The sequence below is a fragment of the Sparus aurata genome, chromosome 17 (assembly GCF_900880675.1).
Source record: "Sparus aurata chromosome 17, fSpaAur1.1, whole genome shotgun sequence".
Classification (NCBI taxonomy): Eukaryota; Metazoa; Chordata; class Actinopteri; order Spariformes; family Sparidae; genus Sparus; species Sparus aurata.
In genome coordinates, this window is record NC_044203.1 from 27,556,942 (window position 1) to 27,576,587 (window position 19,646).

The 19,646-nt window shown below is 42.4% G+C and overlaps 1 protein-coding gene across 11 annotated transcripts in view; it reads right to left on the bottom strand.

Annotated features, from left to right (window-relative positions):
- The window catches only part of map7d1a (MAP7 domain containing 1a), a 44,705-nt gene that overhangs the window by 21,098 nt on the left and 3,961 nt on the right, over positions 1-19,646 (bottom strand). For 9 of the 11 annotated variants that reach the window (XM_030393519.1, XM_030393529.1, XM_030393526.1 and 6 more), the window contains exons 2-4: positions 7,206-7,412; positions 1,678-1,746; positions 948-968 (exon numbers count right to left, since the gene is read on the bottom strand). In XM_030393519.1, coding sequence (XP_030249379.1) covers positions 948-968; positions 1,678-1,746; positions 7,206-7,412 — 297 coding nt within the window. The remainder of the gene's footprint in view (positions 1-947; positions 969-1,677; positions 1,747-7,205; positions 7,413-19,646) is intronic. The other 2 variants (XM_030393528.1, XM_030393521.1) reach the window with 1 other exon arrangement.

A 19,646-nucleotide genomic window follows, 5' to 3' on the forward strand; every position in this document is an offset into this window, starting at 1 on the left:
CAAAAGTTGTTTGGATGTGAATTCACAGCCAAGAGAAATCTGGCCTGCAAGCTCCACTTAAAACCTCCAATTTCTCCAGTAAGATGGTAATCATAGTAGTTTTGTGGCATGTGGTTCAAACATGTTGTCTTTATATATATAGCCATATATATCATAGTGGTTTCTGCAGTTGGAACATGTGGATGAACATGAGTTCAAACTTAGGGCACGTTACATCTACATATATCTGAACTGAGAAACAATTAATAAGAGCGTTGATGATGCAGGGATATATGATTGGTTAAGAGGTCAGTCTATGCCTACGTGAATTTAGCCAAAAAAAAAGGAGACATTGATGATGTTCAGGGGGAGAAAAAGGTTATAATTAGTTGAAATTCCTGCGATGAAGAAACAAAATACAAAAACAACCATGATTTTAAAAATTAAGAAACGCCATGAGGATTAAATGAATGAAAACAGCTCTAGGGCTGGGCAATACGGCCAAAATTCAATATTGTTGGTAATTTGTGTGCGGTCTTTAAAACATAGCCAAACTGACAAGTTTCTGTTTTGTTTTACCTTCAATTCGGGTTTCCTGATAATGACAGGTCTGCAAAATGTCTACAAAAAGCTCATATTTAAAACAGACTCAAACAGACTTTAAAGAAAGATTGACGTCGGTGCTGATTATTTCTGATGCCGCTTTGTTATAAAGTAAGAGGTGAAATGAAGGATGCAATTTGAAGCCATATGCAATGAGTTTCTAACACCAACATGAACAAGCTTGTTCAGCGACTCCCGGTGTCTGTATGTTGGTGAGTGTTTGGTTTATTGCCCAACTCTAGTCAAAACTACTGAATACGTTTAAGTTGAGACACCCAGATGTAACGGAATGAATCAGGACACCACCACCACCAACACCACCACCACCACCACCACCACCACATACACATAGGTGAGTGGCTTACCTTGTAGCATGCTGAGCTCTTCTGCAGGGGGGGGGAAGGGGTGAGAGAGAAGACAGAGGCAACTGTCAATCATGCAAAGCAGTGTTTTTGAGCAGCGTGTAGCCGAGCGACAACGTGACAGCCGCGTGTTGGCGAGAAAAATAAAAGACTTGGCAAAGAGATGCATCGGCACACACGGCTGTGTCGATTCATACGACGCCTAATGAAAGGAGAGCATTTTGCTCCAATTTGGATTTGGGTGCTTTGATGACTCAGTGAAGTTGCGCAAGAGATATTCATCACGCTGCAAAAAGCTGCGAAAAGTTAACCTTATTAACACGTGTGGATAAAGAAATTAAAAAAATACAGTGTTTCTTTTTCATCATTTTTGTGTGAAGAATATCTCTACTTAACTCAAAAGCACATTTTGGTGCAGAGGTGAGTTAAAGCGCTAATGAGTCAAACAATAAAAATAACACAATCAGCAAATGCTCATTTCAACATGCACGTAGAAAATGAGCGCTCGCTCGTCTTTGGAGAAAATGGTGGCTGCTTGGCTTTTGCTCATTTAAGTCACTTTTGTACAAAAGCCCAATCTATTCAAACTCCCCCTTTTATCCTCCCTGTGCTGCATGTGCAAGCCATCTGCAGCCTGATGTCAGCTCAGCAGCGACACCTTTTCACCCCGACACTAGAGGGAGCCTTCTTCATATGTAACGGGCTCGTGCTCCCACCCCTCGTTTCCACTCACCGAGATATTTGGCCTTTTCCTCTCTCCGCTCCTTGGCGAGCTTCTGCCTCTCCTCTGACTTGATGATGTCTGGGATGAGAGTAGAGGGGGAAGAAGGAGATGCTGTGTTAGTGAGAGGTGTCACATTGTAAACTTATATCAAGTCCAAACCACTCAGCCCTGAGAGACCTCGGTGATGCAGTATTTGTTTTTGAACAAGTTAAGAAAACTTGACATTTCTTTGTGTTTCCTTGCGAGCCGAAATAAACCAGCACAGCCTGAGAGAAACTCAATATCTGGGAATTTTTAGTCTTGCATCTCACCAAATGAAATTCATGACATACTTCCATATAAACGAACAATTAGGGCTAAAATACTGCTACTAAGGACGTAATTAAAGCTGGTTAGTCAGGCTCACCGTAGCTAGAATCCTTGAGGGCCACTTGTTATGTGCGGAATACATAATTCAGTGCTACGTATCCACTATGGGGTGAAAAGAGCTTACTGTGTGTTTTATAATTCAGTACATCTAAAAATAGTATTTCGTGAACAAAGCACTGAAGTTAGATGTTCTATTAGCCACATGTTTTGTGCCATCCACCGTAACAGCTGCCCGTCCGACCTTCCTCAACCCAAAACTGTCTCGAGGCAACAATGACGCACAGTCCGTCTGATAAACAGAAATATCTGAGTAAATGTTTTCTTCTCTGCTGCAAAGTCAACACAGCAGACGCTTTAAACTTTTTGAAAAAAAAAACGTCACCACGAGGAAATGCATGCCACAAGACAATGACAGGAAGCTGGCAGCGTCAACATTTTGACGCCGATGCTCAACAAATGGATGACGCTGATGTGTCCTATATTCTCTAACATAGAGAATGAATGTGTGAAAGAAAAACTCCTCGTGGAAGCCAATCTTCTCCACATCAAAGCTGCAGCATGTGGCAGGCTCAAATCTTCTTGTGCCATCTGGTCGTGGGTGCATGTTTGACTGTGATATGTTATGACTACAGGGGAGCACTTACATACATGTCTTTTCTCTCTGTGACGTCTCCGATGTCTCTCTCACACACACAATATTCCTTCCAAATACCTCAGAGGAACCACTCGGTGAAAAGAAGAAGAAAAAAAATAGGCGAGAGGAAGGGCAGTGTAAGCCAACACTGAAGTGAGCCACTTCAAGAATTCAAACTGCAGCCTTTGATGATAGCTGGTTCTACTTCCTGGGCACCCTTTTGCTTTCGAATGTCCTCCAAAGTATATACCAGTTAAAATATTTTACCATTACAGTTGAAACAATTACGTATTTCATCCATTAGTCTGTGGGTTGATGATGATAAATAGTACTTTTTTTAAGTAATAATGGCAAAAATTCCCCTGTTACAGCTTTTCAGATGTTAAGTTTGCTGTAAACTGAATATATTTGCATTTTAAACTGCTGGTCAAAAACATTTGCAGGCCTCAACATGGACAAAAAAACTAATTAATGTAATCATCAATTGCAGCCCTGGACAGAAAGGAAGCTGAGACTTTTGGAAATGATGACGCAGCCACACGGGTTGATGAGTGTTTGTAGCATCATTAGCAAATGAGAACTCTAAGTAGGCTACATGTTATGACATTCTGAGTATTTCAGTTTGTACAGTGGTAGAATAGATGTTATATTGTGTAAGGTTATATTTAGAGAGACACAAACAAACGTTGAAAATGTAATAATGAAAAAAAAAAAAGAAGAAATGGGACAAAGTTTGGTCTTCACAGAATCTTCTTGGATAATTAGTCAGCAAGTCATGATCGCCTTACTCATAGTATATTCTGTCACCAAGCAACCGACCCGAGTATACAATCTGCTTCCTGTTTACAACACCGCGCACATGCCCAGTGCACCTGCATGGCCATGAGCTATGCGATTCAAGGTGTGTTGTACAGAGATTATTTCTCAAACCGTGCTAAAGCGCTTGTGTGCACGCAGATTTCTTTTCTAAAACCCAGTCAACAGAAATACCCGTGTATGTGTGGGCTCAGCTTTATATATATATCACTTGGTACTGAGTTCCAAAAATTGTTTGCTCCTACAGAGAAGGCTGATTTGCCGCACTCAGAAGATCCGTGCTGTATTATGCAGTCACTTATCTTTATTTCATAAAAGAGAATTGCAGCTAGATAACATAATCCTCACATTTTAATTCCAATCCTACAGTGAGCGTGTGCTTTATGAGAGAGGGATGTTTTTATGACAGTATTCCACTAAATCTATTTCTGCAGCCCACCCAAATAAATAGCTTGTAAGGTCTATTAATCAAAACTGCTCCCATGTGAAATCATATGTATACATTTTTAGTGCATTGCCAATAACTTGTCCACCAAAGGGAAACAATGGCACAGGATGCAGTCTTGCTCTTTCTCAAGTCTTCACACCACATCATCTCCCTCGTCTTCACAGGCCAGATGTTCGACGTCAAGCACAAAGGAACTCATCCTTCCAGTGTCTAATAGGCAGAGGCGTGAATCATAAACACGAAAACAATCTGCCATGCAGTCTCCCCCAAGAACAACCCCTGACCCACTTTGATATTTATAGGACTATGGAAGGCCCATGTGCACGGCCTTGGTCAGTGTGATGTGCCGCTGTTACCAACTCAGCACCGTGTTAATCATAACGTCACATGCACAAAGCTACCGAGACAAAAACAGAATGGCCTAGAAAACGCTGCTAGGTGCAGCATTTGGGGCTCCAGACTGTACACACACATTCTGGCGCTTTCTCAAAATGTCGGCCCTGTGTTGTTTCGTTTGCATTCAAAATTGAGGTATAGTAACAGCATTGCAGGATATATTGTTTAGTTGTACTATCGGCACAGAATATTTTAAACCATTTCAATACTCTTTTTTGTGCACTATCGATGAAAAGCCAGCTGCATTTCCCTAATCTGTCTTCTCTATGATAATGAGCTGACACAAACATCATTTTTAAAGTTAAAGAGACAAAAAATAATGTCTATAAATGTGTTTGTTTGTTGTCATATGTGATGTTTACTACAATCTTTCTGCTGTTCTCTGCTACTAGCCAAGATAAACTGTATTTCACTGTCATGTTATAATCTTATTAGATTTTTTTTTTTACTAAATATTTAAATTGTCACACTTATTTGTGTCAAATTTTCCCAGCAGTATTGAAAATGGTATCGAGTACGACATTTTTCAAGGTATTGTATCGAAGTTAGACAGTCATGGTCATTACAGTGGAAAAACCCTTGATACCACCTACAAGAGGAGGTTTTCTTAGACAATGTTTACACCAAAATAGCACACATGTGCATGGTTAACATGGTTAACCCTTTTACATTTCCATAACAAGAGATTGCCTTTCCTTTTTTTTTTTCCTGGTGTGTCACAAACGTGGCAGAAAACAGTGAGCAGTAGAAAAAGCAGCATGGAGGCCAGTGACAGTGTCTGCAGTGGTTGCATCGGTTTTAATCTTTAACTACAGTCTCTCTTCAGAACTTGACGCCGACTGAAGGATGTTCGAGCACTGCTTGAACGCAGACGGATGGAAAAGCATTTCATGTGTCACAGCATCGCATTGGAGGAGAGGCGAAAATTAGCTTGTCGACCTGGATGTCATGTTTCTATCATAGTGATTGGATAAGTACCCATAACTGCTGCAGCGCCATTTGACGTGGGAGTGTACGCCAATTTTACCCTTTTCCTGCTGGAGACAAAATCCAGATGTTGGTGGATTTTTTTTGTCCGGTGTAAAAGGGGTTTTAAACGGAAGCAAATCACTGCTTTCAGAGGAAAATGTTTTCAGATATGACAAAATATAACTGGGCATTACCAGGAGCAACCGCTCCCAAATGAACTACAAGCTTCACCATTTCATTTTACTAATTAAGGAGCTGCAGAGTGCTTTTCATCTTCATTACACCCCTCTGGGTGGTGCAAATGCTCACAAGTAATGAGCTTTGCAAACCCAGCGGAAAAGGAACTTGAAGGACAAAAAGGAAGTGTGGGTCATTTTTGGAATCAGGAGACTGAGGACTCAGCTTCATATTTCTCTAAAATAGACCAAACGCTGGTGAATAACCACAGAATACCATAATGTGTTGGTACAACTCAAGTGGCTCAGGTCACAACAAGGTATCAAAACTGGACGCATTGTTACAGTTTTGGGAGCAGTTTGAGGCTCTGTGGGGGTTTATCCGCGTCACCTCACGCTAAGGGAATAAAGACCATGACCACAGTGAATGGATTAATGGATAATGAATAAAGGGAGAGAGAGAAAAGAGGCTTACGCTCCCAAAACCCTCAAACATGTTCCTTAGAGTCTGCATGTGCTGTTAGCCGGTGTCTGCAAGCAGTTCAAGCGGTGGCATTATGAAAATAGCGATGGTGCCATGAGGTCAAACTAAAGGCCTTCTTGGCATCGCTCACCGAAATGGGATTCCTATTCACGTTTCCTCCACCCACCTTTCATTAGGGCGCAGCGCATGGTACTGATCAGCATTAGCTCTCAACTTACCAAGAAAGCTCATTGTCCATATTTTTACTGGGCTACATTTCTTTACTAATTCAATTGTGCTCAAAACCTCTGAGCCTAAAGCTGAGATGTTCTCACACAGAAGCTTCTGTTCCACTCTTGTTCCAACACTGAAAGATAAACTTTAGCAGCTCTATTGGATTTAACTTCACGTCTGAAAGCATGCGGTCACTGTAACTCAAGACACTGAAGCATTAAGTTTCCTCAGGAGAGCTGACCAAACTCCAGCGGACTGCAGATGTAGCTGCACTACTGGAAGAGCTGCTTCATGTCAGGCCAAATATAGCTTCCATTAGAAGTTTTACCTTTGAGCAACTGCATTCTGTTTAGTGCTGCAACTAATGACTATCAAATGAATTACAACTATTTTGATGACCAATTCATTGATTTGAGTAAGTGTGAATCACCTGGGCTGAAGGGGGCAGACTGATAGTGACTGCTGTCTTTGTCCTTCATTCTTTCCAAACTTCACTCAGTATTTTGATGTCATGAATATTATTGTAATGACAGTTTAAGTCCGTTTCCACTGAGATGTTATTGAGCTGCAGTGACAGATATTGCAGCCCTCAAGTCAATTAGTGGTTGGTCCGTACTTTTTCTTACTTTTAAAAAATGATGAAAGTTGATCACAAGATGACGTCATGAATCATCTTGTTTTGTCCACAACCCCAAAGATATTTAGTTTACTGTCACACAGGACAATTGAAAAAGTATATTCACATTTAAGAAGCTGTATTCAGAGATTTTAGACAGAATCATCTTCTAAAATGACTGAGAAGGATGTGAATATTTTCTATTTTCCGTAATCCTCTGTGACAGTAAACTACATATCTATTGGTTTTGAACAAAACAAGACACTTGACGTCATCTTTGACTTCGGGAAACAGATTGATCAACATTTTCCAGCAGTTTATGACATTTTATAGACCAAATAACATATCGCCTAAACAAGAGAATGACTGGCGGATAACCAAGTTACTTTACAGGTGAAATTTCTCTTTTCCTTTACCTTCCTTCCGTTTCGACCTTGGTCCAGGTGATGCAGGTGACCCAGGTGATCGACCGATGGCGTCAGGTTTTGTTGGGGTAGTTAATCTCCGGTCTGCGTCTTTCTTAGCAGGAGACTCCATTCTCGGGGTGCTGTCCATCTTGGGTGGACTGCTCTCCCCCTCTGGGTCAGGCCTTGTCGGGTTTGTGTTCAGATCCGAGTGAGGAGCTGGTCGAAGAGACAGACAAAGAATAAAAACAAGCGAGTAAATGACAAGGTAAAAGGTGAGACAAGCACAGAGATGGAACTCAACCAGTCGGTCTTCATTCCTGTCCCTGCCGGGCCTCTAAAGTGGTTTATTGTGGATGACGCAAACTTCCTCAAGAAAGAGCTTCATGTATCGAGTCTGAGTGGTGGAGTCGATGGCTTTTTTTTTTTAATATCAGCACTGTGACACCATAATGTAACAGAACAACTTCCAAAGAAACAATCTAAGCTCCTCTGTTTCCGTACAGTGTTTCTTTGAGTTGTTGAGCAACATTATCTGCTGCAGAGATTACCGCTTTTGTTCAGAAGCACAAGATAATAGGTCTTAAGCTTGCCCCTTCTGACTCTACGGCTAATACCATTTCTGCTCTGCGCAACTGATTTATCGACAGACCGGCAGGAGCAAATGGCCCGACTCCCTGGCAGAACAAAAACACAGTAATTGCTTTTTGGCATCCTGATGATTCTATTGAGGTGAAATGAATTACTTAGCAAAACAGAATCGGAGTGACCATCTTCCCAGAAGTAGTCAAACTTCTTTTTCGATAAAACTACTAGACAGGAGACTGTTTAGGCTCATGAGTCACCTCCAGTCTGAGATTATAATGTTTTTTTGAAGTGAATAGCTGGTGCTGTTTGTTGGGACAGCAGCTTCACTCACAGCACCATGACTCACATTTGGCAGGCTGCTGCTTGAATCTCCTACTCAAACATTAGTTTGCCCAGGCTTTGATGGCCGAACAAAGACCCTCATGGGAGGGACACTTGGCTTTGTCCGCTCAGCACTGTACCCCTGCGCTCCCTGTGGAACCATGTCGGAGCGCAGTTTCTTCTGCATAGTCTCTGAAGGTAAACACTGGGGCAACATGCTGTAAATTATTCAGACTTTGGCTAAAAACAACACAGACCGCGGGGGGGGTTTCACATTGAGGCAGTGAATGCACTGATTTACTCCACAAATGCCGTGCTATTCAAAAGTTTGCATAGAAGAGCACCAATGAGCAGCGAGACCAATGCTGTGCAGCTTTAAAGAGAATTGATTAGCTTTCTATAGAGTGTGCAACTGTACATTGTGCTTCGAAAACAAGCCTTATGACTTGTTTTTTTCCCCCCAAACACACTGCTGGACAAAGATCTGCATGAATAGCTGTCGGCCAAATAAACAACCTCTCACACTACACTACAGATTCTAGTGGCGTTGAGCGAGATATCAGGCCTCATGGCAAAGATCGTCTGATCTCAGCTCGGCTCATGGAAAAGCGATGTCATCAGTCTGGGAAACGGAGGCGGTTACGGATGACCCTGAGCTGGCCAAAGTCTGATAGCCTGAGAGAACAGCAGTCTATGAAAGAGTCCAGCTGGGAGACAAGACATTGTGTTTCCCCTGTCGAAGCATGCCACTATTAAATAAGCATTCCTCGGGCAGCGATGTGCTCTGACAGAGAGGGGCCATTGTTGTGAACTCTTCATGGCAACGGGGCTGCAGCCAAAACACTGCAATGACAGTGAGGGGAGAAAGGAAGGAGGAAGGTGGGGGGGGGGGGGGGGGGGGGGGGGGAGACTGCGAGTGAGATAAACTGACAGGAGAAGATGAACGCTGGGATCAGTTCAGTGCAATTTTGCAACAAAATGCAACTTTGTGGGAGAAAAACAGCTGAGAGTCAGAGATGTGTTCAGGGATTAATTTAAAATGAAAAAAAAAAAATGCAGTGACCTATAAACACTCTTGATTTTTCCTCCTCCAATTGTCTATGTCATTGCAGTGAGGGAAAATACTTACACAGAGCTGCAATCAGCAACCAAATCTCTGCACACTTTTGTAAACAGATGATGCCACACACAACCCCAGGCCTTCCGTTACGACTTCTCAGATGACGAATCACAAAAACCCTTGCTTCTAAATGTCTTACATATCCCTAAGGGCATGTAAGACAACTAAGGCGATAGGAGCAAGTGTAGCTCTGACAGACGAGTATTGTATTCCTTCATATCCTGTAAAAAAGTTCCCCATACACCTGAGAACTGGAGCCACAAAGAGTTGGCTGACTGACAGGACTGTGGGCGACTGGTCAGACAATCACTGAGATCTATACTGTCAATGATGAAGAGATTGAGAAGGTAACACACTCTGGTATGTTGACGGCACTGACAATGAATACCAATGAAACCCGAAGCTCTCCGGAGGAAAATGGGATGGGAGCTGAGAGAGAGGAGTACTGCTGTGTGGCAAGGGACTGAAACAAGGGCTGATTGATGCAGCACTCTGACTGTCTGGCAACAAGACTGCAGGGAGAGCAGAGTGTACGACAGATAGCTGAAAATGATGGGTAAAAAAAAACAAAACATAGAATGTAAGAAGAAGTCTGAACTATGGCTGATTGAGGTGGTTGCAATTTTTTTTAATAGTCGATTGAGCCCAACAGATACTCGAGTTCTGGGGCCAAATATTAGTTAAAATAGTTTAATATTCCAAAATGTATCTATCAGCTCCTCTTCGCCGTCCTCCATGTCTGTATGTTACAATGTTGCGTGCATGCCACCACACCTGGCCAGTTAACCTGTAGTTAACTCCACCAGCCCGGTCTCTAAACAAACGCCTGAAGATGCCATAACAGCTGTTCAACATTTAATATTGTGATAATTATTGCAAATGACACCATCACCATATTCTATCACATCTAGCATCAGCCTAGTATAGACACATTTTAACGTAATGTGTTCACTGAGTATGTTCACTGGGAATTCACTAATTCCTCATTGCCCCAAGCATCTTTTTCTGCAATTTAATCTCCAAAAGGAAAGTTTTCATATCGGACAACATATTACCGATATACAGTATCTGTACCAATAATGGCTTGATACTATCAGCAAAAAGAAATTGTATAAATTGTCATCATAACTTTCCAGATGGACTTCTTCAGAATTTAGAATTAGAATTTATTCTGTGACATTAAACTGAGAAAAGCAACAAACCAAAACCCTTTTGATTATGAGAATGTTATCGTGAATAGTGATTCTGATAGTGAACTGATCAAAATAGTTGACAATAGTTAATAGTTGAAAATAGTCAACATATCATTTCAGAAGTTACAACTGCAACTCCTTTGAAAGACATACTTTGAAAGGTATCACAGGAAGTTCCTGATCATTAGAAGTGCTAAAGGTTAGTGTTTCTAAAAGTGGGTGTCCATCCACTGATGGAAAGTTGGCAGCAGCGACGCACAAAAAAAAGGGCTTTAAAAATGTTTTCTCTGGAAAGACATCAGAGAAGTCTGATTTTGATTCAGGGACATTTGCCCGTCCTGAGCTGACACACTTACAGGAACAAGTGCATTTGGAAAGCTGCACACTCTGACCCCTTACAGCAAACACGATTGGGACATACTCACGCAGGGCTTTGAGGAGAATTCTTTAGTAATGTTTGCACAGATGTACTGAATGCGACGACAAAATGTGTTCAGCAATCCGTGAACTCTGTGTTCCGGCTGCCGTCACCGACAGAGAGAAATATGACTTCAACCACGCTAATCAAATTATCACGTTCTTATGTAACAGTGTGTCCTCGTGTGGCGCATTCACTTGTGAGATCATTACAGAAACAGAAAGATCCGCCTAATTCTATTATCATGTTTATGCAACCCGTACAGCACAACGCAGGGGGTCTATCAATGGAGCACAACAATGAGTAACTGCCTCTTTACAATATTTACACTCCAGCTTCCCTGAGGCTCTGCACCCAGGGGACAACACCAACCAAAATCCATTAGAACCACCCCTTGTGACATCACTTACATAATTCATATTCATAAATCACTGCACACCAACTCCCCCCCCCCCCGAGATGCTCGAGTCTCCATCGAGCCCTGAACACGGAAAAACACTTTGGTTATGCTTATAATTGGATGGCGAGGAAGAAAAATACACAGGTCACCAAACATCTGGTCAGCATTTCAAACGCTTGACAAAATCTCAGACATGTTGAAAGATTTGGTGCGCACGGCTGGTCCTTCTATAGATGTCCAAGACGACTTTGATTAGTGCATTTGTGTTTTATTTGTCCTCCTCACACTGGTCTTAAGTTTGGCAGGGATCCATGTTCTAATCATCATTCTACAAATACAATAATCAGAATATCATGAGACGTTGGATAGTAGTGTATGCTGATGATGGCAGAATGTTATAGAGAAATACAGTAACTCATTTTAAATTAAGTTTTTAGGTGCTTGACATGATCTGGCGTTGAAGCGGTGATGTCATGGCACGGTCGCAATGTGCATTACCCACCGACTGGGTATCACATGGCTATTCGGCAGCTATGAGACCCTACAAAGTGGGTCAGAGGAGGTTCAGAAATCTGCGGCATGCCGTGCGTGATCACTGGTTGAACACTGCATCGTCACCTTGCACCGCTGCTCAGCTGGCCCCGTGGTGTCTCCCCAAGGGGCCTCTCAAGCTGTAGGTGTCAAACAAAGCCTCGGGCACTTAGCTGAACCCATTTACATGCAAACGCAATACAATGGAATAAGATATCTGAAAAAGTCAGCAGAAATGGTAAAGGAACCCCTGCTGGAGCGGGTGTATGCATGCATGCAAGAGCACAGTGTGGGAGCAGAGTGGCAGGTTGGGAATCAGCAGGTAATTAGCACAGACTCGGTGCCATTTCCCAGTCAGAGGCAAGTCAGGTTGGACAGAATACATGTGCAACTTCAAATGTTGCTTTGGAAAAATGTAGCACCGGCTCTACAAAGCTCATTTTAGATTCACTCCCAAAGTGCAATCACAAAGGAATTCAGCCCTTTACAGTTTGGCTGATGACACTGGGAGCAAGGAGCCGAGTTAAAACTGGGACGACTGGTAATGCTGCCACACAAAATGTGATTTAGCAAAAATCCAATTTCACAGCACATTATTTTGTGGGAGCAGGTTATAAATACCCACACTGCAAAGCCAGATTCCTCATGTAATGCTGCCCCAGTGCCACTTAAATACTTAGTCACCTCCTAAACTGCAGGGCACAAGAGCCCTTTAGTTGAATTCACTCAATTGTAACAGCATATGAATATTTATGTTGAAGCAATAAGAATGTCACAATAAAAACAAAAAACATAAGATGGGAGAGAATGAGTCCGTGTGACCTTGAATGGAAGCGCTTTTGTCTCCACAGGATACGAAGCACAGGTCTCTCACAGTTTACCGCACTGTTATTTTTCTACTTGTTCATCAACCTCGCAGGGGACCCGTAAGTCAGGGTAAGAAAAACCTGTGTCCTCCACAGCGCAGCAAAACACATGACTCACTGCATGACGGAATCTGCAAACTATGACAGCGCATTCTTATGACCGTTTGCTCATTTACAGCTTAGGGAGGGAGGCTTTCAGTGGAGAAGCAGTAAAAAAAAAAGCAATCTCGAAGCAAAACTGCCTGCTGCGAAAACAAGCCGACACTTCCACTGTGAAATATGTACAAAGAAGCGATGGCATGCTTTCAAATGATCCCTCTTAAATGATAGTGACTGGTCATAATTAATACAACTTACAACTGCAGCTCATTCCTAATGCAACATCAAGAGAACATCCAGTGTCCTGCCAAGACATTGTGCAGTGTAGGAATATAGGGCAAGGCATGGAATATTTATGAAGCCAAGAAGAGCTTCACTCTTAAGCACAGAGTTCTCTGTCTCCTGGCATACAGATAAGTCGAGGAGTGTCCGCACTGTCAGAACACCAACAAGGTCTAACATCGGCAAATCTTAACCCTCTAAAAAAAAGCAGGGTGGAAATGCATTCTCTTGAAAAATGCAAATGAGGGAAAGCAAGAGACGAGGAAACAGTATGAGACCAGGAGTGCGAAATCAAAAGACTGGGAAGGGAGAAGGGCGGCAAACTAAAAAAAAAAGGAAAAAGAGAAAAGGGAAACTCAGGGAAACACACAGAGAATGGATCTGCATCTCATTTGGGACGGGCCAGGGGACTAATGAACTACCTCATCGCTTACCCCCCTAACCCGTCGGCCCCTTCACCCTGTTGTGTCCCTCCAGCACCGAATAGGGTGATGTAAGAGGGCAAGGGGGCCCAGACACACAGGAAGCGCAGAGTAAACAACAAGCACTGACTCCATGCCAAGCGAGGCGCTGCGTGTGTGTGTTTAGAGACCAAAGTTTTCATTAGATGCGATAACAGCCGGGGACTATAATTTAAAAAAAACATCACCAAATGCTGCACACAGGATGCACTTTAAAATACCACCACAATACTTGGCTACGTTTAATTAGGGGGCTATTATTAATTTTAAAAAAAATCTATCTTTTAGTGTCCAAAATGTTTTTGAAAAGTGTCAGATGAAATTTGATGGAACAAATGTTTATTAAAATTTGACGCTGTCAGACTAACAGTCCAAAGATGTTCAGTTAACAAGGATAATGTGGAAAATATTCACATTTAAGAGGCTGGAAACTCAGAAATGTGGGTATTTTTCTCTGATGAAAAACTTCACTAAACTCACTAAAACTCATTATTCTTGTTGATTAGTTGTGACCATGATATATCTGAGACAAGGACCAAGTAAGACCTGCAACTACCCACTACTTTCATTATCAATCCATTGGCCGACTTATTTACTTGATTGATCTTTAATCATGTATCCTATATGTGCTGCAGCCGCCCCCGTTGGCTGTTGGGCAGGTAGCCTAACTTGCTTGTCCTCTGTTGCAGATGCCAGGAAATATCTATAAAACATCTTGTTTAATTCGAGCAACAGTCCAAAATCTAAAGATTTTAATCAACTATTGCATGAGTAAAACAAAAAAACAACAAATGATCACATAAGGAGACTGTAACTTGAGACATTAAATGATTAATTAGCCATCAAAAAAGCTGCTGACTGGTTTCCTTTCAAATAACTAATCAATTAATCACCTCATTGTGTGCGTTCTAGACTGACAATAAAAAGAACAGGTCAGGTTTATCTGATGCAGGCTGATGAAACCACTCATCAGGCTACAGCTTGTGTCTGCCTAATAAGGTCAAAAGTGGTCCTGCATACCAATCAAGAAAGTTGAAGACAAGACAGCGCTCCCTCAAGGCGTGTCCATCGGTCAGTGAATACTAATGTCTCCGTCGTTGACTGCAACAGCTTTCATCCCATCACCTGGCCCAGGCGGAGGACAATGCCTGGTATTTAGCTGTTGCCGCTCTCTGCTGCACCAGCGTATGCGCCAAAGCCACCGCGCTGATGAAAGGCGCCGCTTATCTGAACTAGCAGCAGCCCCCTGGGGATGCTGCATGTGCTGCTGCCGCCAGCAGAAAAAACGGATACGTAACCTAGAGGGTCTGACCGGCGGTGGGGGAAGTGTGCCACGAACTGCCAAACTTGAGTCTTTTCCTCAATGACATCAGAGGACGAGGAGGGATTTGTGGGCCGCACAAGCTGCCATTCATAACTGGAAGCAGTATATCGGCATGCCAGCCAGTCGCTCCTAGCAACTCGCTCCACATCCCGTTTGGGGGGTTGGGAAGTGACAGCATGATCCAATTCTCCCTAGTCTCAGTGACGGGGAGTTCGGGTCCCCTCTCCCAGTCGAAAACCACTTTTAGTCAAACTAGGATTGAAACTATTTGTTCTAGTTTTAGAAGTCTAAACTTTAGTCAGTCAATTTAGTGTGTAATGCCCTCAAACACTCAGAAGAACAATGCTTCACATGAGCCTTTGGGAGAAACATATTTACAACTAAACCTCCTAATGTTTAGCTCCATGGTTCAGTGAGAAGGATCTATAGCAATGACTTTAGGGATATTGCACTGAAATGCTCATATCAGGTCTGAAATGCATATAACGGTTATCCAGGTACACATTTGTCCTGCACGGTTATTAATGCCAAGCAAAGATCTCAGATTTCTATAATCCTCGCTCTGAATTTTCCAGTCTAGTTTCTCTTTTTTACAGATCTACAGAGCTTTGTTTGAAATATTATTGGAAATGAGATCCGGTGCAAAAGGAGTGAGCGTTTCAGGCACTCCTTGATTCTTTAATGCGCTGCAATTATCTCCTGAAAGAAAAAGTCAACAATCAGAAATTTTAAACCCAATTCTTGATATTAGGATCGCCTGTAACTATTTTGTAAGACTGGGCTGTGTGTTCCTTATGGCTAAACCACGTGGACGTCAAACATAATGGACGTATTACATTTCTGTCATGTTTACACTCTAAACGAGGCTATTCCTCGAGTTTTGGTGGGGATGGCTGAGCATGAGCGCAGATAATGGAGGAAAAGTTGTCTGTTTATTTCATGAATGGATCGTTGCAAATATGCTGTTTTAAAAGAAGTACGTAGTTTCACAGTGAGAAAAAAAAATTAATCATGTAGACAACTCAAAAATGTTGATGCTTCAAGATCAATCAATCATTGTTTTATAAATCGCATTGAAGCCCTCTGAACTGCATTGATTTGTGAGGAGATCCCCACCCCTAAGCATCACTGGGATCAATCAGTAGCTACATAAGTGACTTTATTCATCAGCTCAGTCGACATTTTGAAAGCGCTGTGACTGTGTGTGTCCTTGTCAAAGGCATCTCAAGAAACTGTTGTTTGTCACTTTTTCCCCCAATATGGTTATTTCCGTAAACATTACCTAAAGCTAAAGTCAGGCACGGGCAGTAATCTTGTGCCTGTTCAACATACAATTACACCCAACAGTTATCATTAACTGGATTTTTGTCTCCCCACACAAAGACACAGAACTTTTCTGCTTGCGATAGAGTTTTCTTGATCACAGGTAACTATGACAATGCCAAATGTTGACTCCCACCTCTAGGCTGACAAGGTTTCAAATCCATCAACAAGAAACATGAGACTGCAATGGTCTTATCACTTCCTAAAAAGCCGGCACAAGAATTTAAATAACTGTGTAAACGGGTCAATAAAAGGCTCCGCGTGACACACGCTACACCTGCCAGGGAATGTGTCAGGAGATCAAGATGTGTTTATAGTAAAAGAAGCATGCCCTTTAGCTGAGCACGGGCCGGTCTAATATTAGCGGGTAGGTCCGGTGACTGGAACTTTCAGACAACCAGAGAGCAAAGAGCAGCCCGTCTGCGATATTTTCAGACTTGTTGGAGGTGGAAGGAACAAGCGACACAGTCCAAATCAAGACTTCCCTCCCCTTGTCCTTCCTCTAGACTCCCAGGGAGTATCTAAATTTTAGAAAACAGCTCTGCAACATCGGCCTTCTTGCTGTATGTCACAGTCGAGACATGAAGGGGTTAGGAAAAGCTGATGCTGTCCAGAGAGCACATGTGTACGTTTCATGGTGTTGTCGTGCCTTTAAAGTGAAGGGTTTAGTAGCAAGAACAGCATGTGTCTTTGGCGTGCAGTCCCAACTACCCAGCTGCTGCAGCTGTGCAGCATCTAACAGGCAAAGATTCCATCCTTCTAATTTTGTCTTGTTGTCTGTTTTTGTTCTGGTTATGTAAATCAAGTGTGTAGAGCATATTCAACTGCCTTCATGCATTTCGTGTGTAAAAAAAGGAACTTGCATAAGTACAAACTCTGCACCATTGTTTAGCTTTATTACGCTCTGGTGCAGTCAGTACATGAAAAGACGTTAACTATCTGTAGAGTGTTGTATTAATTTCCTTGCTAATGGAAACTGAACATTTCCTACAGCTGCAGCTTCACATTGAAAGCATCCTCTCTGCTGCTGGCCCAACTGGTTCTACAGTTTGCAAACAGTTTGTAATTGTTGCATCCATCATCTGACTATTGATTTTCTAAACCTGATGGTGCGGGCAGAGGTCAAGTAATGTAATCCGGCAATTCCTGACAACCATGTAACACCGGAACACCGACAGCCACAGTAAACCCAATGGTACGTTTATTTGCTTATTTGCTGAGAGTTGGATGTGAAACAAGTTAGTTTAGCTCGGCTTAAAAAACTGGAATCAAGTCTTCACGGCTAGCCTTGTTCTGCCGAAAGGTAACACAATCCGCCAACCATAACCTCTAGAGCTCACCAACAACTTATATATCAACATTCTATCAGTAATTCTCTGATATATCGCAACACACACATTTCTCAACGCACCACTCATCACCTAATGAGTCCTTCAACCTGCAACTCAAAGTAATAGGTGGTCCTTGACAAGCCCTAGCTCTCCTAATGATCAACTGTATTACATATCAAAGGGTCTTCTTATAAGGAGAAGACCAAAGGAGCTGAAAAGGTGAGTACAGGTCGTACATCATAAAGTCATTCTTCAAACACACTCTCTACAAGCCAGACGAGTTCTTGGGGCAAAATGTGAAGCTCGTTTTAAAAGGCTAATCTACCGAAACAGCAGCCCAGGGTCATTTTCAGTGTGACTAATAAAACATGTAATGGGGCTTCGAAAAGTCATCGTCACAAGCCATTATGCACAAGACACAGAACACATGAGCTGTGTATCAATGATTTGTCACATCACAGCATTTGATTGACATTATCTAGAACATACGGTTGGACTCATTATTTACAAGGTGAGACCACACAGGCGTGCTTTGTCATACTCGAGCTACCTTTTGTTTTAATCGGTTACAGGTGGTGCAAGGGTAAGCAAGTTCGGATCTAATCCTATCTAATCCTACCTTAATCCATGTTTTCAGAGTAAACACTGAGCTTTCTACCAATATATTTTTTAAGCGGGGTGGTCCAAAATTAAAGGCGCTCACACACAGGAGCTCAGTGGGGTTGTGTCTGTCATCCACTTTCTCAAAAAACAAACATGAACTGTGCCTGCGCGCACGTATTGACCGTTTCAGTAACCATTTCCTGGTAGAATACTGCAGAGGCAGACAGCTGACACACGTTGAGTGCTGGTTAATGGGAAGGCTTTCTGCGTTTATTTGTCTTGCTGGGTTAGAGATCCGCCTCTATTCCCTTATGAGAGGTCAGTGTCTGGGTGGTGTGATTTACACCATCTTGGTGCTACAGAGTGGACCGACACTGACGTGATGCGTCATCTATGTGGGGAGTTGAAATCTGGAGAAGGCAGGTCAATCATTTTTTTTTCCCTTCACCTTTTCCACATTATTGCCCGTCTCCGCTTCCTCCGGTCTCTGCTTTTCCTCACTCAAATTATTTTTCTCTCTCTCTTTTTGGTCTCTGTGTGTAATAGAACTAGGACTCACATCCTGCATCTTGTACTTAGCCACAATATGTTTAGTCTACAAAATGTCAAATAATGGTGAAGAAATGCTCATCACAATTTCACAGAACTCAAACTTCAAATTGCTCATTCTGTCCGACCCATAATCCAAAACCCAAACTCTTCATTTCCAAATCATAAATGACAACGAAAAGCAGCAAACCCTTACATCTCAGCAGCTAGAGGCAGCAAAATGTTGACATATTTGCTTGACAAATAACTGATATGATTAAAAGATTATCTAAGTAGTTGGCATTTCATTCAATAATCAAATAATCGACTTATTGTTGCAGCTCTGTACTGGGTGAAAAGTAACTGAACTGCAGCCCAAGCACCGTCATGCTGAGCTTTTCAAAATGCAGGGACCACATCTTAAAAACAGCACTGATCAAACCAGTAAGCTGTGAGGACCCTCAAGTACCCTTAACGTTGTAACTCAGCTTTGAACCCTAGACAGTGTTTCATTTTAAATCCAATACGCAGGAGGACAGGGGAGCCAAAAATTACAAAAATAAAGTGTCACTGTCTAAAAACTGCACCGCAGTTTCTAAAGCAGACCTCAACGCCACAGTGCTGGCATGACTTCAGTCGGTTCTCTGGGACTCAGATGTTTCTGTTCTTCTCCCTTCTCTCTCTCCAGACTTCAATGGGACAGGGGCTGAGTCCCTTCTATAAAAAAAAAAAAGTGCTGAATGTGGGCTTTGAACATATCTGAACATGCAGGAACTGGGAAGCCCCCAGCCTCCTGAACCAACTTCACTGCCATCTGAAGTGGCTGTAGAGGAATAATCAAATAACCTTTACACCAAAAGAAAAGTTCTACCTTGTGGGAGAGTGCAGTAAAGTCTAATAATAATCAGCTTTAATCCCTTCAGCCACGCATGCCTGGAAAAAGCCATTTGATTGACAAAGTAATCTGTGATTGCAGCCACATACACTGAATTAAATGGATTATGCAGGTTGCAGCCCAAACATAGGTTGGTCTCCACTGTGATTACCACCTGGTGATATAAATAA